A 15,051-nucleotide genomic window follows, 5' to 3' on the forward strand; every position below is an offset into this window, starting at 1 on the left:
CCACCCTGGGCTGGTAATCCTGAAGAAAGCAGGTGGAACACGCCACCATGACCTCTGCACCAGATCCTGCTTCCCGATCCCTGCCTGACTTCCGTGGGTGCCTGACTTACAATTATGGGGAAACAGCCCTTGCCGCCCCAGGTTGCTTTTGGTCACGATGATCTGTCACAGACATAGAAACTCGACTAAGACCGCTCTCTAGAGTTGGTTCCCTCTCCGCCCTGTGAGTTCCAGGGCTCTTGTCCGCCTTACGCTTGCTTCAAACATCTGAACCTCCGTCGAGAAGTCTTAAGTTCTTGGTTGGTGTAACTCTACCTAGAATATAAGTCTCTTGCAGACAGGAACTTTAATTTTTTAATTCATTAATAAACAGTATTGGGGGAATGGGAGAACTCAATTAAAAATTGAGTTTATGCCAGAGTCTATTACATTGCTTCAAAGAGCTATTTTAACACCTGGTTCTTAGAGAAACCATAAACAACTCTGAACTTTTGAGACGGTCACTGTTTAGCACAGGCTAGCCAGACTGACTGTTGGGTGGTTTTACATTTATTTTAGTGTGTGCGTGTGTGTGTGTGTGTGTGTGTGTGTGTGTGTGTGTGTGTGTGTGAATATCTATTTACAGTTGCTTCCTTCCTTCCCTGGTCACTCTCTCTCCTGGCCCCATTCTTCTCGTCAGCAGTTGTCTTTTCCTGTCTCCCACTTCCTTTCCTTTCCTAGCTGATGGAAATCAGAGCACAACTCTCTAGGGTCGGTCCTTTCCTTCCACCGGGCGGGTGGGTGGGCCCCGTGGATTGACCCGGGGTCATCAGCCTCAGCAGTTTACACCTTTACCCACTGAACCACATTGTTTGTTTGTTTTTTAAAACATTTATTTATTCAGCAATGTAGGGAATTGAACTCTGGGCCTCATACATGCTAGGCGAGAGCTCTGCCACTTACATCTCCAGCATTTTGTTTTTTCATTTTTGATTTTAAAATAATTTAAAATTTAGAATAAAATTCCAAAAATTGGTACAAGAGATTTTTATATAGTCTTCACATGAATAATTAATATTATTTGCTATTTCCTCCCTCGGTGGTTTTTTTGTTCGTTGGGTGGGTGGGTGGTTGGTTGGTTTTTGTTGTTGTTTTTCCTGAACTGTCTGACAGCAAGTGTCAGTCCCCCTGACTACTTAGCGCTGAAGTCTCTGTTTACTAACGTCAGGGACAGTGTTCAGTAGGGCAGGACATGCCTGGTAATGGCAGCAGAGCCACCTGTCTTCGTGAAGGTGACTCAGTCCGTTGTCGTCTCATCCAGAGCCCACTCAGGTTTTTCCAGTCCTCCCCTCCCAACAATGCCTGCTATTCTGTTCCTTGTAAACTCTGGTTTGTGTGTTTATTTGCTCACTTATTTATTCCCACATTCATTTTGAAGGCGTCTCTCTACCATAGCCAGGCTAACTTCCACCTCCTCGGCTCAAGTGGTCCTCTGCCTCAGCCTTGACTACTTGAAAATACATATGCAGGCCACAGCACCCAGCTCCAAAAATACCCTTTGAAGGATATGTTTGGGGGTAGCAGGTGGCTGGGAGGTGAAAGGTCTTTGCCACGCAAACCTGGAGGCTTGAATTCAATCCCCGGAACCCACATCAAAGTGGAAAGAGAAAACCAGCTCCACAGAGTTGTCTTCTGACCTTCGCGCGCGAGCACACACACGCATGCACGCACGCACGCACTCACGCACGCACATGTATACACATATATACATATAAATTAAGAGAAACAGGATACCTTTGTATGTAGTTATTTCAGTGTGATATAATGCTATGTTATTTCAGGAGGTACATTCATCCTATTGTTAATTATAAATTTTTGGTTAGTATTATCTGCTAGTTTTTTACCCTTGAAAGTTAATAATGAACTAATTAAATTAGCACTACTAATTTACTACACACAAATGAAAGCTAGCAGATACTGCATTAACCGAGTGATCAGGGGTAAATGTCTTTATCAGACTTTCAGCCATTGCTTTTAACGCCATCCAGGTTCTTTGGTCATTTCTGGGATAACTACTGGTCTTATTTCATTTTCATTGCTGTGATACAATTCTCTGAAAAAAAAAAAAAACAACTTTGAGAGAGCTGGGCGGTGGTGGCGCACGCCTTTAATCCCAGCACTCGGGAGGCAGAGCCAGGCGGATCTCTGTGAGTTCGAGGCCAGCCTGGACTACCAAGTGAGTTCCAGGAAAAGGCACAAAACTACACAGAGAAACTCTGTCTCGAAAAACCAAAAAAAAAAAAAAAAAAAAAAAAAAAAAAAAAAACAACTTTGGGGAGAAAGAGTTTATCTTGTTTCACAGCTGTAGCTTTGCAGTCTGTTGGGAAAGTCCAGGCAGCAGGAACCTACATCAGCTGCTCGTATCACATCCTCAGTCGGGCAGAGGACAGTGAAGGATGTACACTCGCTTGCTTGTGCTCAGTTCCTCCACTTTTAAACAGTTCAAAACCCCCTGCCTTGGGAATGGTGCTGCCCACAGTGGGCTGGGACTTCTTCAGTTAGCGTAATTACGACAGTACCACCACCAACATACCCACAGGCCGACCGTGTGATCAGTCACTCATTGAGACTCTCTCCCCATCTGGTTCTAGGCTGTGTCAAGTTGACAAAGCCAACCATCACAACTACCGGGTCACAGTTTTCTAATCCCATCCTTTGATATTCAAGTTGTCCCAGATAAGGCCAGCAGGGTCTCCTTCATACAAACTGTACTTTTTTTATACCTTCTGTCCCAGCCCAGGAATCAGCCATTTCTCCAAGGAGCTCTGGTAACTTGGAGAAAAGACATTCTGAGTCCAAGACCTGTGTAGCAAGCTTTCTTGTTGGGCTTCTTTGACCGCCAACCCCCAAATGATGACACAGAGACTCATTATTAATTATGAAAGCTTGGCCTTAGCTTAGGCTTGTCCACAGCTAGCTTTTCTAACTTAAACTGACCTGGCTCTGTTCATCTGTATTCTGCCACGTGGCTCGGTTCCCTCTGCTCCGTGCCGTATGTCTGACCTCTTCAGTGTCTAGCTGGTATCTCTCATGTCGAAATTCATCCAGAGTTCCTCTCTTTGCCCAGAAGTCCTGCCTAGTCTCTCTTGCCTAGCCATTGGCCATTCAGCTCTTTATTAAACCAATCACAGTGACACATCTTCACACAGTGTAAACAAATATTCTGCAACAGACCTGGGTGCCAGATGTACCCATTACCACTCAGCTATCATGGCTCTGGACTGACTCAGGTGGTCAGGTCAGGAGATGTATGATTTCACATCCTTCCATCTGCGTATCTGTGGATGTTAAAAATCAGGTTCTCAGTCCCTTCAAAGCCAGGCACCCTCAGTCCAACCCCACCAAGTGTGATAACTGTGCTAGCTGAATCCTCATCTCTGAGCAAATTATCAAAGCATGTTAGTATACAGAAGTTACAAAGAAGCAAGAAGAACATTTTTACAGATTCGCCTTGGTCTGCAGCCTGTCAGACCTTCTGTGTTTATATCTCCATACATGATGCTGGCTTTTCATCTACTAGTCTGTCCATTGCTGCCTTAGAACAGTGCTTCATGGAGAGAGAGCTGGTTCTTGTTTAAGAGTTTTTATTTCCAGTCTCACCACCCCCTTTGAATTTTAGTCTGCATTTCCTTGTATTTCCTTTTCTTATAACATAAAAAAAATACACTCTTGTGTAGACTCTTTTAATTCACTTGAGGGTAGCAATCACTTGACAAATCTTGAACTCCTTTCCTTAGGAATCATTGGCAGCTGAGATTGAAGGGACCATGCGTAAAAAGCTGAGTTTGGATGAGGAGTCTGTGTATAAACAAAAGTAAGTACAGGTCACAAGGGCTGTTACCACACCATTGGAGTGAAAATTCAAAAGAAGCCGCAGGCTGGAATTGCCATGGTGGGAGGCTTGCGAGGCAGAGCGAGGTCCTGGGTTCGATCCCTGGGCACCAAGGGAAGAAACACAATACAAAGTCATGAATGCCGGTCAGGAGGGAATCTACTGTGCAGATTGTCTTCTCATGGGGGAGCTCTTCCTGTACCAAAGCTGATTTTCTCGTTTCTCCCAGACTTGGGAGTATTCCGGGTGGCTTTGTTTCTGGTTCGTCTGTGCATGCACAGGTCTCGTGGGTGCCCCCTAGTGGGTGGCAGTAGCAGGAGTGAATGCTTCCTTTGACAGGGCCCAGCAGAAACGGGTGTTTGATACCGTCAAGGTTGCCAATGACGCTCGGGGCCGCTCTGTTACCTTCCCGGCCCTGCTACCCATCCCAGGCTCCAACCGTTCAAGTGTCATCATGACAGCCAAGCCCTTTGAGTCCGGTGTCCAGCAAACAGAGGACAAAACACTCCTGAACCAAGGGAGCTGCACAGAGGTTCCAGGGTAAGGCATGGCTCCAGGCTGTGGGTCTGCATTGATGGTGTCGGAGTAGCAGATCACATGTGGCTCAGTTCCCTCGAAGTGGCTGACAGCAGCTCTGTTATTTCTGCATCAATTCCAAACGACCCCGGCTTCAGAATGCTGCAAAGTGAAGAAAATGCCTCAGAGACGTATGAAGATTTAGCACCTTGTCATTTATAATCCTTGATTTCTTTTAAATAGTCTGCATATTTGGGGAATGCTTGTCACCCAAAATAAGTTTTTTCACACCTTTTTCGGCACCAGTTACTTTTTTTTTGTCTGTTGTTATTGTTTGTTTGTTTGTTTTTAGGTGGGATGTTTTCCTGTGTAGCCAGGCTGCCTTGAACTTTTGGTGCAGCCCAGACTGCAATCAAAATCATGATTCTCCTGCCTCAGTCTCCTGAGTGCTAGAATTACTGGCATGCACCACCACACCCTACTCACAGTTTTTTAAGTAACTACATTTTGTGATCAAAAGCATGTAATAGTTGATGGCTAGCTAGCTCTTCTCTTCAGTCACAGTTATAAACAGTGGTGATACCTCTTGTGCTCAGTGAACTGAGCAATTCTGTGAACTGTAATAATACTTGCTTTGTGATTGTCTGACCTGAACGTAAAGGTAGACATACCTGCAGCTTCATAATTAAATGAAATGGGAAAGTTAGCAAACACAACATATTTTTTACTTTCTAGAAGAAATTGGAAATGATGTATCACAGTGATGTATAGTATTGTTGATGGTTTTGTTTGTTGTTGTTTTCTGTATTTCAAATGGCTTAGAAGACACCTCATTCCCGAGGTCAGTCTTTGATTGGCCAGCGCTGTAGAAAGGAGAGGTCTAGGTTGTGCACACAACCGCAGTCTCGTCAGCGACTGTGATTTTCCCACAGGAGCTCTCAGCCCACAAGCCACCCAGGACCCACTGAAGACAGCGACTTGGCTACAGCTTTGCATCGTCTTAGCCTGCGAAGACAGAACTACCTAAGCGAGAAGCAGTTCTTTGCTGAGGAGTGGGAGCGGAAGGTCCAGGCCCTGGCCGAGGAGGAGGAGGAGGAAGTCATCAGTAGCTGTGACACCCCCACAGGGCACCCCGACGCGTTCTGTGCTGACCAGTCGGAGAGCACGGACCTCGCCAGTGCCGGCTGCCTTCGAGGCTTCATGCCAGAGAAGTTACAGATTGTCAAGCCCCTGGAAGGTAATAAGTCCGTGACGGCCTTTAGCAGCTGTGTGCACGTTAGACGTCTCGCCTAGAATTGAAATCTGTGCAGCAGTTACGGGAGCACCATGTATGTGCACAAGCTGTCCGTCACCCTAAATCTGCTGTCTGTGTGGTGGTGCCGTGTACTGGACAGGTAGTGAGTGGTGAGACCTGTGTCACCAGGTCGTCAGCCATTCATTCTTTTCTGATGTCTTGTATCAGGGGAAGAGGGAAGTGGGGAGAATCTTTTCCTAACTGTTGTTACGGGATACCACTGATAGCAAGCAGTTACCATGGTAACACCAACAGGCTGTGATAAATGAAAGTTATCCAGAGTACTGCTTCCTTTCCACCTGCAAAGAACTCCACCCAAGGAGTGTCACTGGCACAGAGGCACACATGTACGCCTGTGCTTTTTTCTCCTTCAGTTCAATTTTATCTAAAATACAAGTTAAGTTCAAAATAAGTATCTGATTTATGGGATATTGGTGGTCCATGAGTGATTCTCTAATACTGGGGTGAAAAGTTTGAGCAGGCAGCCTGTAAGGGCTCCTAGTCTGACCCAGTATTGGTTAGAGTTGCTGATTTTAGGTTGAAGTTACCGGAGTGACAACTAGATGTCACATCTGGTACACGGGCATGGGGTGACCACTCATCAGCATCCCATAGGCTGGAGCCAAAGGGATGTGTTCTCCACCCTATCACCTACCTTTCCATGTTCCTCTCGGGATCCAGGGAAAAGAGTCATGAACAAGTAGAGAAATGCACAAAGAAATGCAGGCTATTTTCCAACCTAAGTGCCCAGTTTTTGCTTCCAAGTCCATAGACTAAGCCAGGTGAACACTGGTTTTCGCCACCCGGAAAGTGCAGCCCACCCCTAAAGTGGGAGCCCTCCTGCCTGAGGAACGCAGGTCCTGTTAAAATGCCTTAGTGGGTTTTTCTCCTCTTCTTTGGATGTCCCTTTGAAGATTGGAAATAGAAAAGCTATTGCTCAGACGGTCAACATCATGTCAGTTTTCCACAGAGAACCTAAATTTACAAATTTTATCAAAATACCAAACCCAAGTAAGTATCGTTGTCTTTATCATTGCTGTTATTACTCACGCAATTCTACCTTCTTCAAGATTGAGGATCTGTGGGAATGTAATGCATGCCTGTCCTGCTTGCCCGTCCAGGATCACAGACTCTGCATCATTGGCAGCAGCTTGCTCAACCAAACTTGGGAACCATCCTTGACCCACGACCAGGCGTCATCACTAAAGGCTTCACCCAAATGCCCAAGGATGTCGTCTATCACATCTCGGATTTAGAGGAGGATGAAGAAGAGGGAATCACTTTTCAGGTTCAGCAGCCTCTTCAAGTGGAGCCGAAACCTGCAGCTCCCACGCCAGTGACGGGGATCTTCCTGCCACCCATTACCTCAGCGGGCGGGCCAGTTACAGGTGAGGAGAGTGCACCCCGGAACCAGTGCACTGCACGGGTCTGTTGTGGTTATCGGGCTGCCCCCCTACCCCACTCCCCACCCCGAGCCATCTCTGACATGTACTCACCAGTGCAAGCAAGATAATAAGTCTGTGGCGTTGCTGACATTTCTAATTTTCTCCATCTTATCCCACCAGCCTGAAAAATTAAATAGGAAGAGAGATGGATCAGGTCAATTAGTGGTTTGCAAGCCTTTTGGTCTCTTAAAAGTCTGTGAGAACCTCAAGAAGGTTTACCTATGTGTCTGTTGATACTAATTAAATTAGAATAAAAACTGAGAATTTACCAGAAAAAAATAGCTTATTTAAAAATAAAAATTCTGAGCTGGGCAGTGGTGGCGCACACCTTTAATCCCAGCACTTGGGAAGCAGAGGCAGGTGGATCTCTGAGTTCAAGGCCAGCCTGGTCTACAGAGCGAGTTTCATGGTAGCCAGGGCTACATAGAGAAACTCTGTCTCAAAAAACAAAATAAATAAATATTCTCTGCAGATACTATTTTCTGAAAAGTAACTGTATTGTACATAGTAAGAAAATGGTTTTGTTTTATAATTTTGCAAGTCTAATTTCTAACTTAATAGAAGATTCTCATTATGAACTTCTTTCTGCATTTAGTCTGTTGCAATGTTGTTTTGGATGAACAATGTGAAGAAAATACTCCCTCGTGTGAATGTGTAGCTAGAAAAGAAAAAATTATTTTAATAGTCTTTTCAAGAATTATGGATGTTTGAAATCAATAAGGACTTGGGAAGTGGTGGTTTCTCCAATAGTTAGAGCAGTGTGGAATCTGAAACCCTAGCAATGAATTTCATATTAGTTTTCATTAAAATGTGTTTGCCCTACACTCTGAACGTGTGCTCAGGCATGGTTTGGTGGCCTCTGTTGGTCATTAGGACGGTACACAGACACCCAGATGTTGACACTTCCCGTTAGAGGGTGTATTGATGTCACTGCTGACGACCTCAGCATGACAGGCTGTGTTAAGAGGTTTCTAACATCTCAGCAGTGGATGTGAGTTTCCAAAACTGATTGTCACTTGAAGCTTGCATTTGTCATTGGTAGAGAATACTGACAGCTTTTTTTCCCCAAGAGAATGCCTGCCAGATTCCCAAGGCTGAATAAGTACAGCTTGTGTGTCAGTGAATGGTGGTCCCTGATACAGTTTCAACTCAGCTGCACAAAGGCTTTTCTGTAGGTACCTGCTGTTTGGATCGGCTGCATACACACATGTACACAGCAGGGAGCTGAGTGGACACAGCCTGTTTCCACGTGCTGCAGAGTAAAAAGATGCAAGGCTTCGTGATAAACACCTCCTTCCGTATATCTGGCTGGGAACAAAAATACTGTGACTACATAAGGATGAAGAATACAAGTATAATCTGGGGTCGTTGTCTCGATTTGTGCCGAAGAGCCAGAACTTCTAGCCATCACTGCTTTTATACCAGCAGGCAAATGTCAGCCCCATCAGAAAAGAAAAAATAAATAAATACATAAATAAAGAGGCCTCATCCTCGAATTACCACGAAGTTGTCCAGAGTCAGCACACAGCACTCTAAGAACCAGGGCGGGTAGCTTGACCTGGGCATCTAGATAACTAGATATTAATTTTTTCTTTTATGTTAATTTTTAATGTGTTTTCCAGAGTGGTTTTCGCTCATTTCTAAGCTATTTTTACTCCTTTTCTTTATCATTTTAAAGCACTGTAAGTTCAGCTATCTACTAATCAGTTACTACTAGTGTATTATTTATATATATTTCATTTCCATATTTCGGAACTTTCTACTACAAAAGACAGCTGATAAATACTGTATTGCTAACAAAATAATGATGAGCCTTTTATGTTATTAACCAAGTCTTTCTATTCTGTGTTTGGCTTCCTAAAAATCTCTGTTTCAGTTGCAACTTCGAACCCAGGAAAGTGTCTTTCGGGCACGAACTCGACGTTCACCTTCACCACCTGTAGGATCCTGCACCCCTCCGACATCACTCAGGTCACCCCTAGGTAAGGGGGCCTCACACAGGGTTCCTCTTTACATTCCCAGGGCTCTGACTGGTTAATCAGTTTAATTATTAGTGACTGTGTGTCTTCAGAATATTTTGACATTTCATGTTCTCCTTTGATCATAACTCTTTGAAGTAGGCAGAAATGAAGAAATTGAGGCATAGGAAATTAAGGTGACTGACCCAGGAGCAGACAGCTAACAAATGACTCACCTGAGGGTGTCTGTACCCAAAGTGAATCAGGCTGCAAGGTGTGAGACGCCGCCACACTCCTCACAAGACCGCCTCCGTTCCTGACGCTGCTCAGATTCACAGGGCTCCAGATCCTCTGCGTTCAGTGCTTTCCCAGGGAGACCCCCGGAAGCTGTCACACATGTGGTTCCCGTTCACTGCAAGAAAGGGGTGCAGGTCCATGGAAAGGGACACTGTCACCAGGGCCTGGGCTCCGTCCCTGCAGCTTGTCTTGTTCTCCATTCATTCCCTTTGCCTTGGGTTTCCGACAGTGCACTCGGAACTCTGCCGACCAGAAAAGCTCGCCCGAACACCAGTTTCCAAAGTCGATTTCAGGGCCTCGTTGTGTAGGCGATGTTGGTCACCTCTGTGGCAGAGTGCCTGCCCCCTACACCAAGGCTTCGTAGTCCCAAGCCCCGTCCTAAGCACAGTGTTGCTCTTTCGAGCAGGCCAGCCCTCACCTAAGACTACCTAACTCACGCAGCTCTATCCGAAGACATTTCTAGGAGTTATGACACCAGCTGCCAGGACAGATTATCACTGCCCAGATTCCACTTACTGAGCCGTACTGAGGCTGGATCTAGCTTGCACTTCTCCAGAGAGGTGGTGTTCAGACTCTGGTCTTTGTGGGGAAAGTATAACCAGAAATAAAAAAGAAAGATGGCGCAGAGGCAAGTCAGGATGTGGGTGGAGGAGTAAAATCCAGTGTGTGGATCACCCTGGGAAGGCTGCTGTGCACTCAGGAGACGCTGCATTTCAGTGTGGAGTTTCTAGCGGCCACCAAGGAGGGAAGAAGACCGACCTTCGTGCATATGTCAGCTGGAAGCAGCAGGCTGGTGATGTCCAGTCATAGTCCTCGTGGGGCTCTCATCAGCATATCTGCAAGTTTCCTACAGTCATTAGATGCTAGTGTATGCCCTAGAAAATTGATTCTTAAGGACTTTTTACAGGTGCACAGTTTGGGGAGGGGCAGGAAATTCTCCCAGGAAGTGAGGGGAAGACCAGAGGCTCTGAGCAGGGCTGCTCTGACCAAGAAGTCGGACTTGCACGAATACTGTTTCTTTTGCACACGTTAGTGTTCTGGAAAGCTATTGCTTAATTTATCAATCTTACACTTGTCCTTAGTTCATAATCTTCATACTATGATACGATGTGTGATCATCTTGTTCCAGTGAAAACGTGTTAAATCCTGGTAACATTGCTCACAAAGGAAAGCTGACTACAGGCAAGCCCTTCCATTCACCATGATGAGAAATATGATTTATTTTAGCTCTCTTTTTTTTTTTAAAGATTTATTACATAGTGTTCTGCCTGCATGTATCCCTGCACACCAGAGGAGGGCACCAGATCTCACTACAGGTGGTTGTGAGCCACCATGCGGTTGCTGGGAATTGAACTCAGGACCTCTAGAAGAGCAGCCAGTGCTCTTAAACTCTGAGCCACCTCTCCAGCCCCTCTCTCTTATTCTTAACCAAGCATAGAATAAGCAACAAGATCTAATAGCTGTCAGAGCTTTTCATTTTTTTTTTATTTCTAAAAAATACACATTCCAGAGCAAGACTGACAGTGTGGTTCCTGAATATCCATGTTTTACTGTGGTTTAGAGTTAACACTGAGAAAACGGCAGTTTCACAATTAGACATTCGCTGTTTTCCAGTGAAATAAAATTGGAAAGGCCGCCCTTGGGAACACAACGGCTTGGTCATCCTCGTGCAAATGAAGGGTTGCCTTGCGTGCAAGGCTGAGGGCGCTATTGTTTCCCTGGTGTGTATTCTTTATGTTGAGCGTCGTCGCCGGTGCGGTGTCCCTGATTCCAAGGCGCTCACTCTCCCTCCTTTCTTCCAGCTCCGGGTTCCCGTCACTGTCCTGTGGAAGCAGCGGAAACAGCTCATCCCACACGGCTGTGAACTCTCCGGCCGTGTCCTATAGACTCAGCATTGGGGAATCCATCACTAACCGGCGCGACTCCACCATAACGTTCAGCAGCACGCGGAGCTTGGCCAAGCTTCTGCAGGAGCGAGGCATCTCCGCCAAGGTGTACCACAGCCCCGCTTCAGAAGACCCCCTCCTGCAGCCTCGCCCCAAGGCCCTGGCCACCCCTTCCACGCCACCAAATTCCCCGTCACAGTCACCATGCTCTTCCCCCTTGCCCTTTGAGCCCCGAGTCCATGTCTCCGAGAACTTTCTGGCTTCCCGACCAGCTGAAACATTCCTGCAAGAGATGTATGGCTTGAGACCTTCCAGGACTCCTCCTGATGTTGGCCAGCTGAAGATGAACTTGGTGGACAGGCTGAAGAGACTGGGGATAGCCCGAGTGGTCAAGACCCCTGACCCCCAGGAGAACGGGAAAAGCCGAGAGGCAGAAGTGGGTCTTCAGAGACCAGAGTCTGCTGTTTATTTAAATTCAAGTGGCAGTTTATTGGGTGGACTGAGGAGGAATCAGAGTCTTCCGGTCATGATGGGTAGCTTTGGAGCCCCGGTTTGCACAGCCTCACCCAAAATGGGTATCCTGAAGGAAGACTGAGGCTCAGCACTACTGACCTCACGTATAAATTAGCACATGAAGGACTGAGACGCACTGAGAATGGGGACTGGCCTGAGGAGAGAAAAGGAATGTCGCGGAAGGGTTGCGGATGTGGAGAGGTGGAGTGGAGGGATGGAAGCATTGGATGAGGGCTTCGAGGACGGAGTCGAGGAAACGGAAGGTGGGAACAAGTGACGTGAGTAGGCTGGAGACAGAAATGGAAGGGTTAGCGCGCTTCTTCAGCTGAGTTGCCTTGCCTTGAAAATGAAAAGTGAGTAGAAGAGGAAATCCAGTCCTAAGGAAACATGGCAGTAATACTGAGCTGCTGGCCCCTCTGTCCCTAGAACACGCAGGAGACACCGCCTAGGAGGAAAGCCAGGAGCCTGGCCGTCCCTGCAGGAGGCTGCCCCAGAGGGTGCCGCAGGGCGTGGCCTGTTCCTGAGACTGTAGATGCTTTCCCGCTGATGCCTGGTCAAATTATGCATCCATCCAACGGTGCACTCACAGCATTAGCAAATAAGGAGTTTTCTCTTGTCCCTTATTTCAAAAATGGAGACTTTCTCGTTTCAGAACGTTCGGGCACTGAGAACCCAAATACCACCCAGATTTCTTTGTATTTATGATTACTAAAACTCCAGTTTTTTAAACTTGTATTTTTGTACAACATAACAAAAATTTTAAAAATTATAATGTAAGTGGGCTTGGGAGGGATTTCAAAAGGAAAATAAGGGTAAATGGGAATCAAGAAAGTTTTTCAGGATATTTCTTCTGGATAATATGGTGGCTAAGGAATGCAGACATAATTGCATGTTTCTCAAATGTCCTTGGAGGCTGGAAGGATTTGAACCAGAAGCGCAATCAGTAGGACTTAGATTATGTTGTATATTTATATATGTAAATTTTTAAGAAAAGTTAGTTGTAACTAACTTTTTCCAAAGTGTGCTATGCATATTTTTAATGAAAGATGACATGTATTTGCACAAAAGTTCTCAGGCACATTAAATTATAAGCTGAAGTAAAACCCAGGCTCTTGCTTCGGAGAGTGTGTTTGTTGAATTCCGTTGTTCTCCTTGTGTAGATAAAGACAGCTGCCTAGTTCTTGGTGTCCGCAGGAGGAGAGAAGGACCTTGCTCATGGGAGCGGCCCATGCTAAGACAAGTGAGGCCTGAAGATGGGTCCAGCATTCAGCAGTGCGATGCAGGCCTGGAGTTGGGGAGAAGGCCCTGCTTTCTGAGGTGGCAGGCCATGGCTTTGTCTCTGAGGAGTTGTTCAAGAGAGTGTCCCACACGGGGAGAAGATGAGTGGGAACGCCTTGTCTTGTCTGTAAAAGCAGGAAGTCTCTTAGTTGGTCCTCTTGGTGCTTAACTTGCAAATATTTTGCTTGAGAGGAGTTCTTCATGTCTGCAGGGGGTTGCTTCCTTCTCTCTCTTGAGTCTCCTCCCCAAGAAGAGATGTACTCAAAGGGTCAAAAAAAAAATCCATGCGATGGTAAGAACCTATGGGTTTTCTATGTTTCTAGAACCTTCACTAACACTTTTCTAAATACATTTCTCAGAAACAAAGGGTGTAAAGATGCCCCCCCCCCCCCCCCCCGGTCACCCTTCGCCTGGTCTCGCTGCTGTCGACAGACCATGCACATGTTTAGGAAGGACTCCAGGTTAGCAAGTGACCTTGACAAAGCAGGCATTAACACAAGACTTCCTGGTGGTTCAGTTTCCTAAATATTCCAATTCATTTTTTTAAAATAGTATTTGTATTTCTAGTCTATAAATAACTGGGTGCCTCCCTCAGCAAAAGCTCCAAGCTTTGTCTTGGTTCCCCAGGAAAGGACTCGTCTGTGGCTTGGACATCCACAGCTTCTGAAGAAGGAGCAGCAGGAAGTAGGGAATCGAGGCCTCGAGGGGTAGGAAGGTGTTAAATGACCAGGCTTATGTATGCCACATACACCACCGTAATGAAGCTGGGTTCTGCGGAGTTCTGTGTTGAGAATACTTCTGTACTTTTGTGTAGCCAGTGCCTAAGTGATCACCGGAGGCGGAATGGTGTCTTAGCACCAAGTGAGCATGTCTGGTTAAACCAGACGGGATTTTGACAATTAAATTGATTTTGATGTTCCTTTGGAACACAGTAATTGTACCCTGGTGCATGCTTGTCTCTGCAAATGAATCCTGTCTTAAAACTGGGTTTTGCTGATTCTGAAGTTTTCGCCTAAAATTATTTTTGGTACTGAGAATCTGTTATATCAGGCTGTCTGTAAAATGTAATCCGAAGTAGAGCCTTCCAGCAAGTTCTTCCCCGGTGGAACTATTATACTCCGATACTGTTCGCGGCGTTTTCTGTTTTATTTACAGTATCGGCTGGTATGTACTTTCATGCTTGGTGGGAAAACCCAGTTGTTTTCTCCTTCAGGGTTTTCTGTGATTATTTCTCAGGTACTTCTGAGTGTCCTGTTACCTAGTAGGAGAGTCTTCTTGAACTCAGAATTAAAATTGCCCTGAGTTTTGAAGATCCCAAACCTTATGTAAATAGCCTTAGGTTTAAATCCTTAGACGTTAATAATGCCCTTGTTAATTAAGTAGGTTTTGGTTTCTAGTTTTTGCCTGCCCTTGGTCTGACGTAAATGGCCAGGCTCTGTCAATGGAGGACGTCGGGCTCACGAGAGCCTGTCCTCTACTGAGGGCATGTTTTCTACAGTGTTCCAGGCTCCTAGTGGGTGGTTCTCACGTCAGCTTGACATCTGGAACTAGGGCTGCCTGTGTCTTGGGCCACCTCTGCTGTGGGGTGAGGAGAGGCAGGCACAGCCCCTCTCCCAGGCATGGCATGGGGCCCTGGGGAGTCCAAGAGAATACCATTGTGTCACGTCTGGAACTGGACCTTGTCTAATAGCTCTGTATGCACCTTCCTTTGCTATACCAAGTGTAAATCAGATAATAAACAAGTAGCTAACTCTCAAACTGTCCTGTGTCTTCCTGTGGTTTTTGTCTCAGTCTCATACAATCCAGCATGGAGTCTTTATGTTGGTTTTTATTAGAAAACATCCCATATTTGTTGAACTAATAAAAGAAATTAATAGTCAAGTAGTAGCAAGTCTTAGAATATATTACAGTTTGGGTTTTTTTACTTTTAAAAATGATTAATGTGGGGATAATGTTGGGGTCAGAGATAATTTGTAAGAGTCAGTTCTTTCCT

At 45.8% G+C, this 15,051-nt stretch overlaps 1 protein-coding gene across 2 annotated transcripts in view; it reads left to right on the forward strand.

Moving 5' to 3' along the window:
• Trak2 (trafficking kinesin protein 2) overlaps positions 1-14,816 on the forward strand; it is a 63,588-nt gene extending 48,772 nt beyond the window's left edge. For both annotated transcript variants that reach the window (XM_006975038.4, XM_076550344.1), the window contains exons 11-16: positions 3,777-3,853; positions 4,211-4,411; positions 5,320-5,624; positions 6,803-7,069; positions 9,003-9,108; positions 11,184-14,816. In XM_006975038.4, coding sequence (XP_006975100.1) covers positions 3,777-3,853; positions 4,211-4,411; positions 5,320-5,624; positions 6,803-7,069; positions 9,003-9,108; positions 11,184-11,862 — 1,635 coding nt within the window. In that variant the 3' untranslated portion in view covers positions 11,863-14,816. The remainder of the gene's footprint in view (positions 1-3,776; positions 3,854-4,210; positions 4,412-5,319; positions 5,625-6,802; positions 7,070-9,002; positions 9,109-11,183) is intronic.
• The last annotated feature ends 235 nt before the right edge of the window (positions 14,817-15,051 follow it).

This window comes from Peromyscus maniculatus, chromosome 13, assembly GCF_049852395.1.
Source record: "Peromyscus maniculatus bairdii isolate BWxNUB_F1_BW_parent chromosome 13, HU_Pman_BW_mat_3.1, whole genome shotgun sequence".
Classification (NCBI taxonomy): domain Eukaryota; kingdom Metazoa; phylum Chordata; class Mammalia; order Rodentia; family Cricetidae; genus Peromyscus; species Peromyscus maniculatus.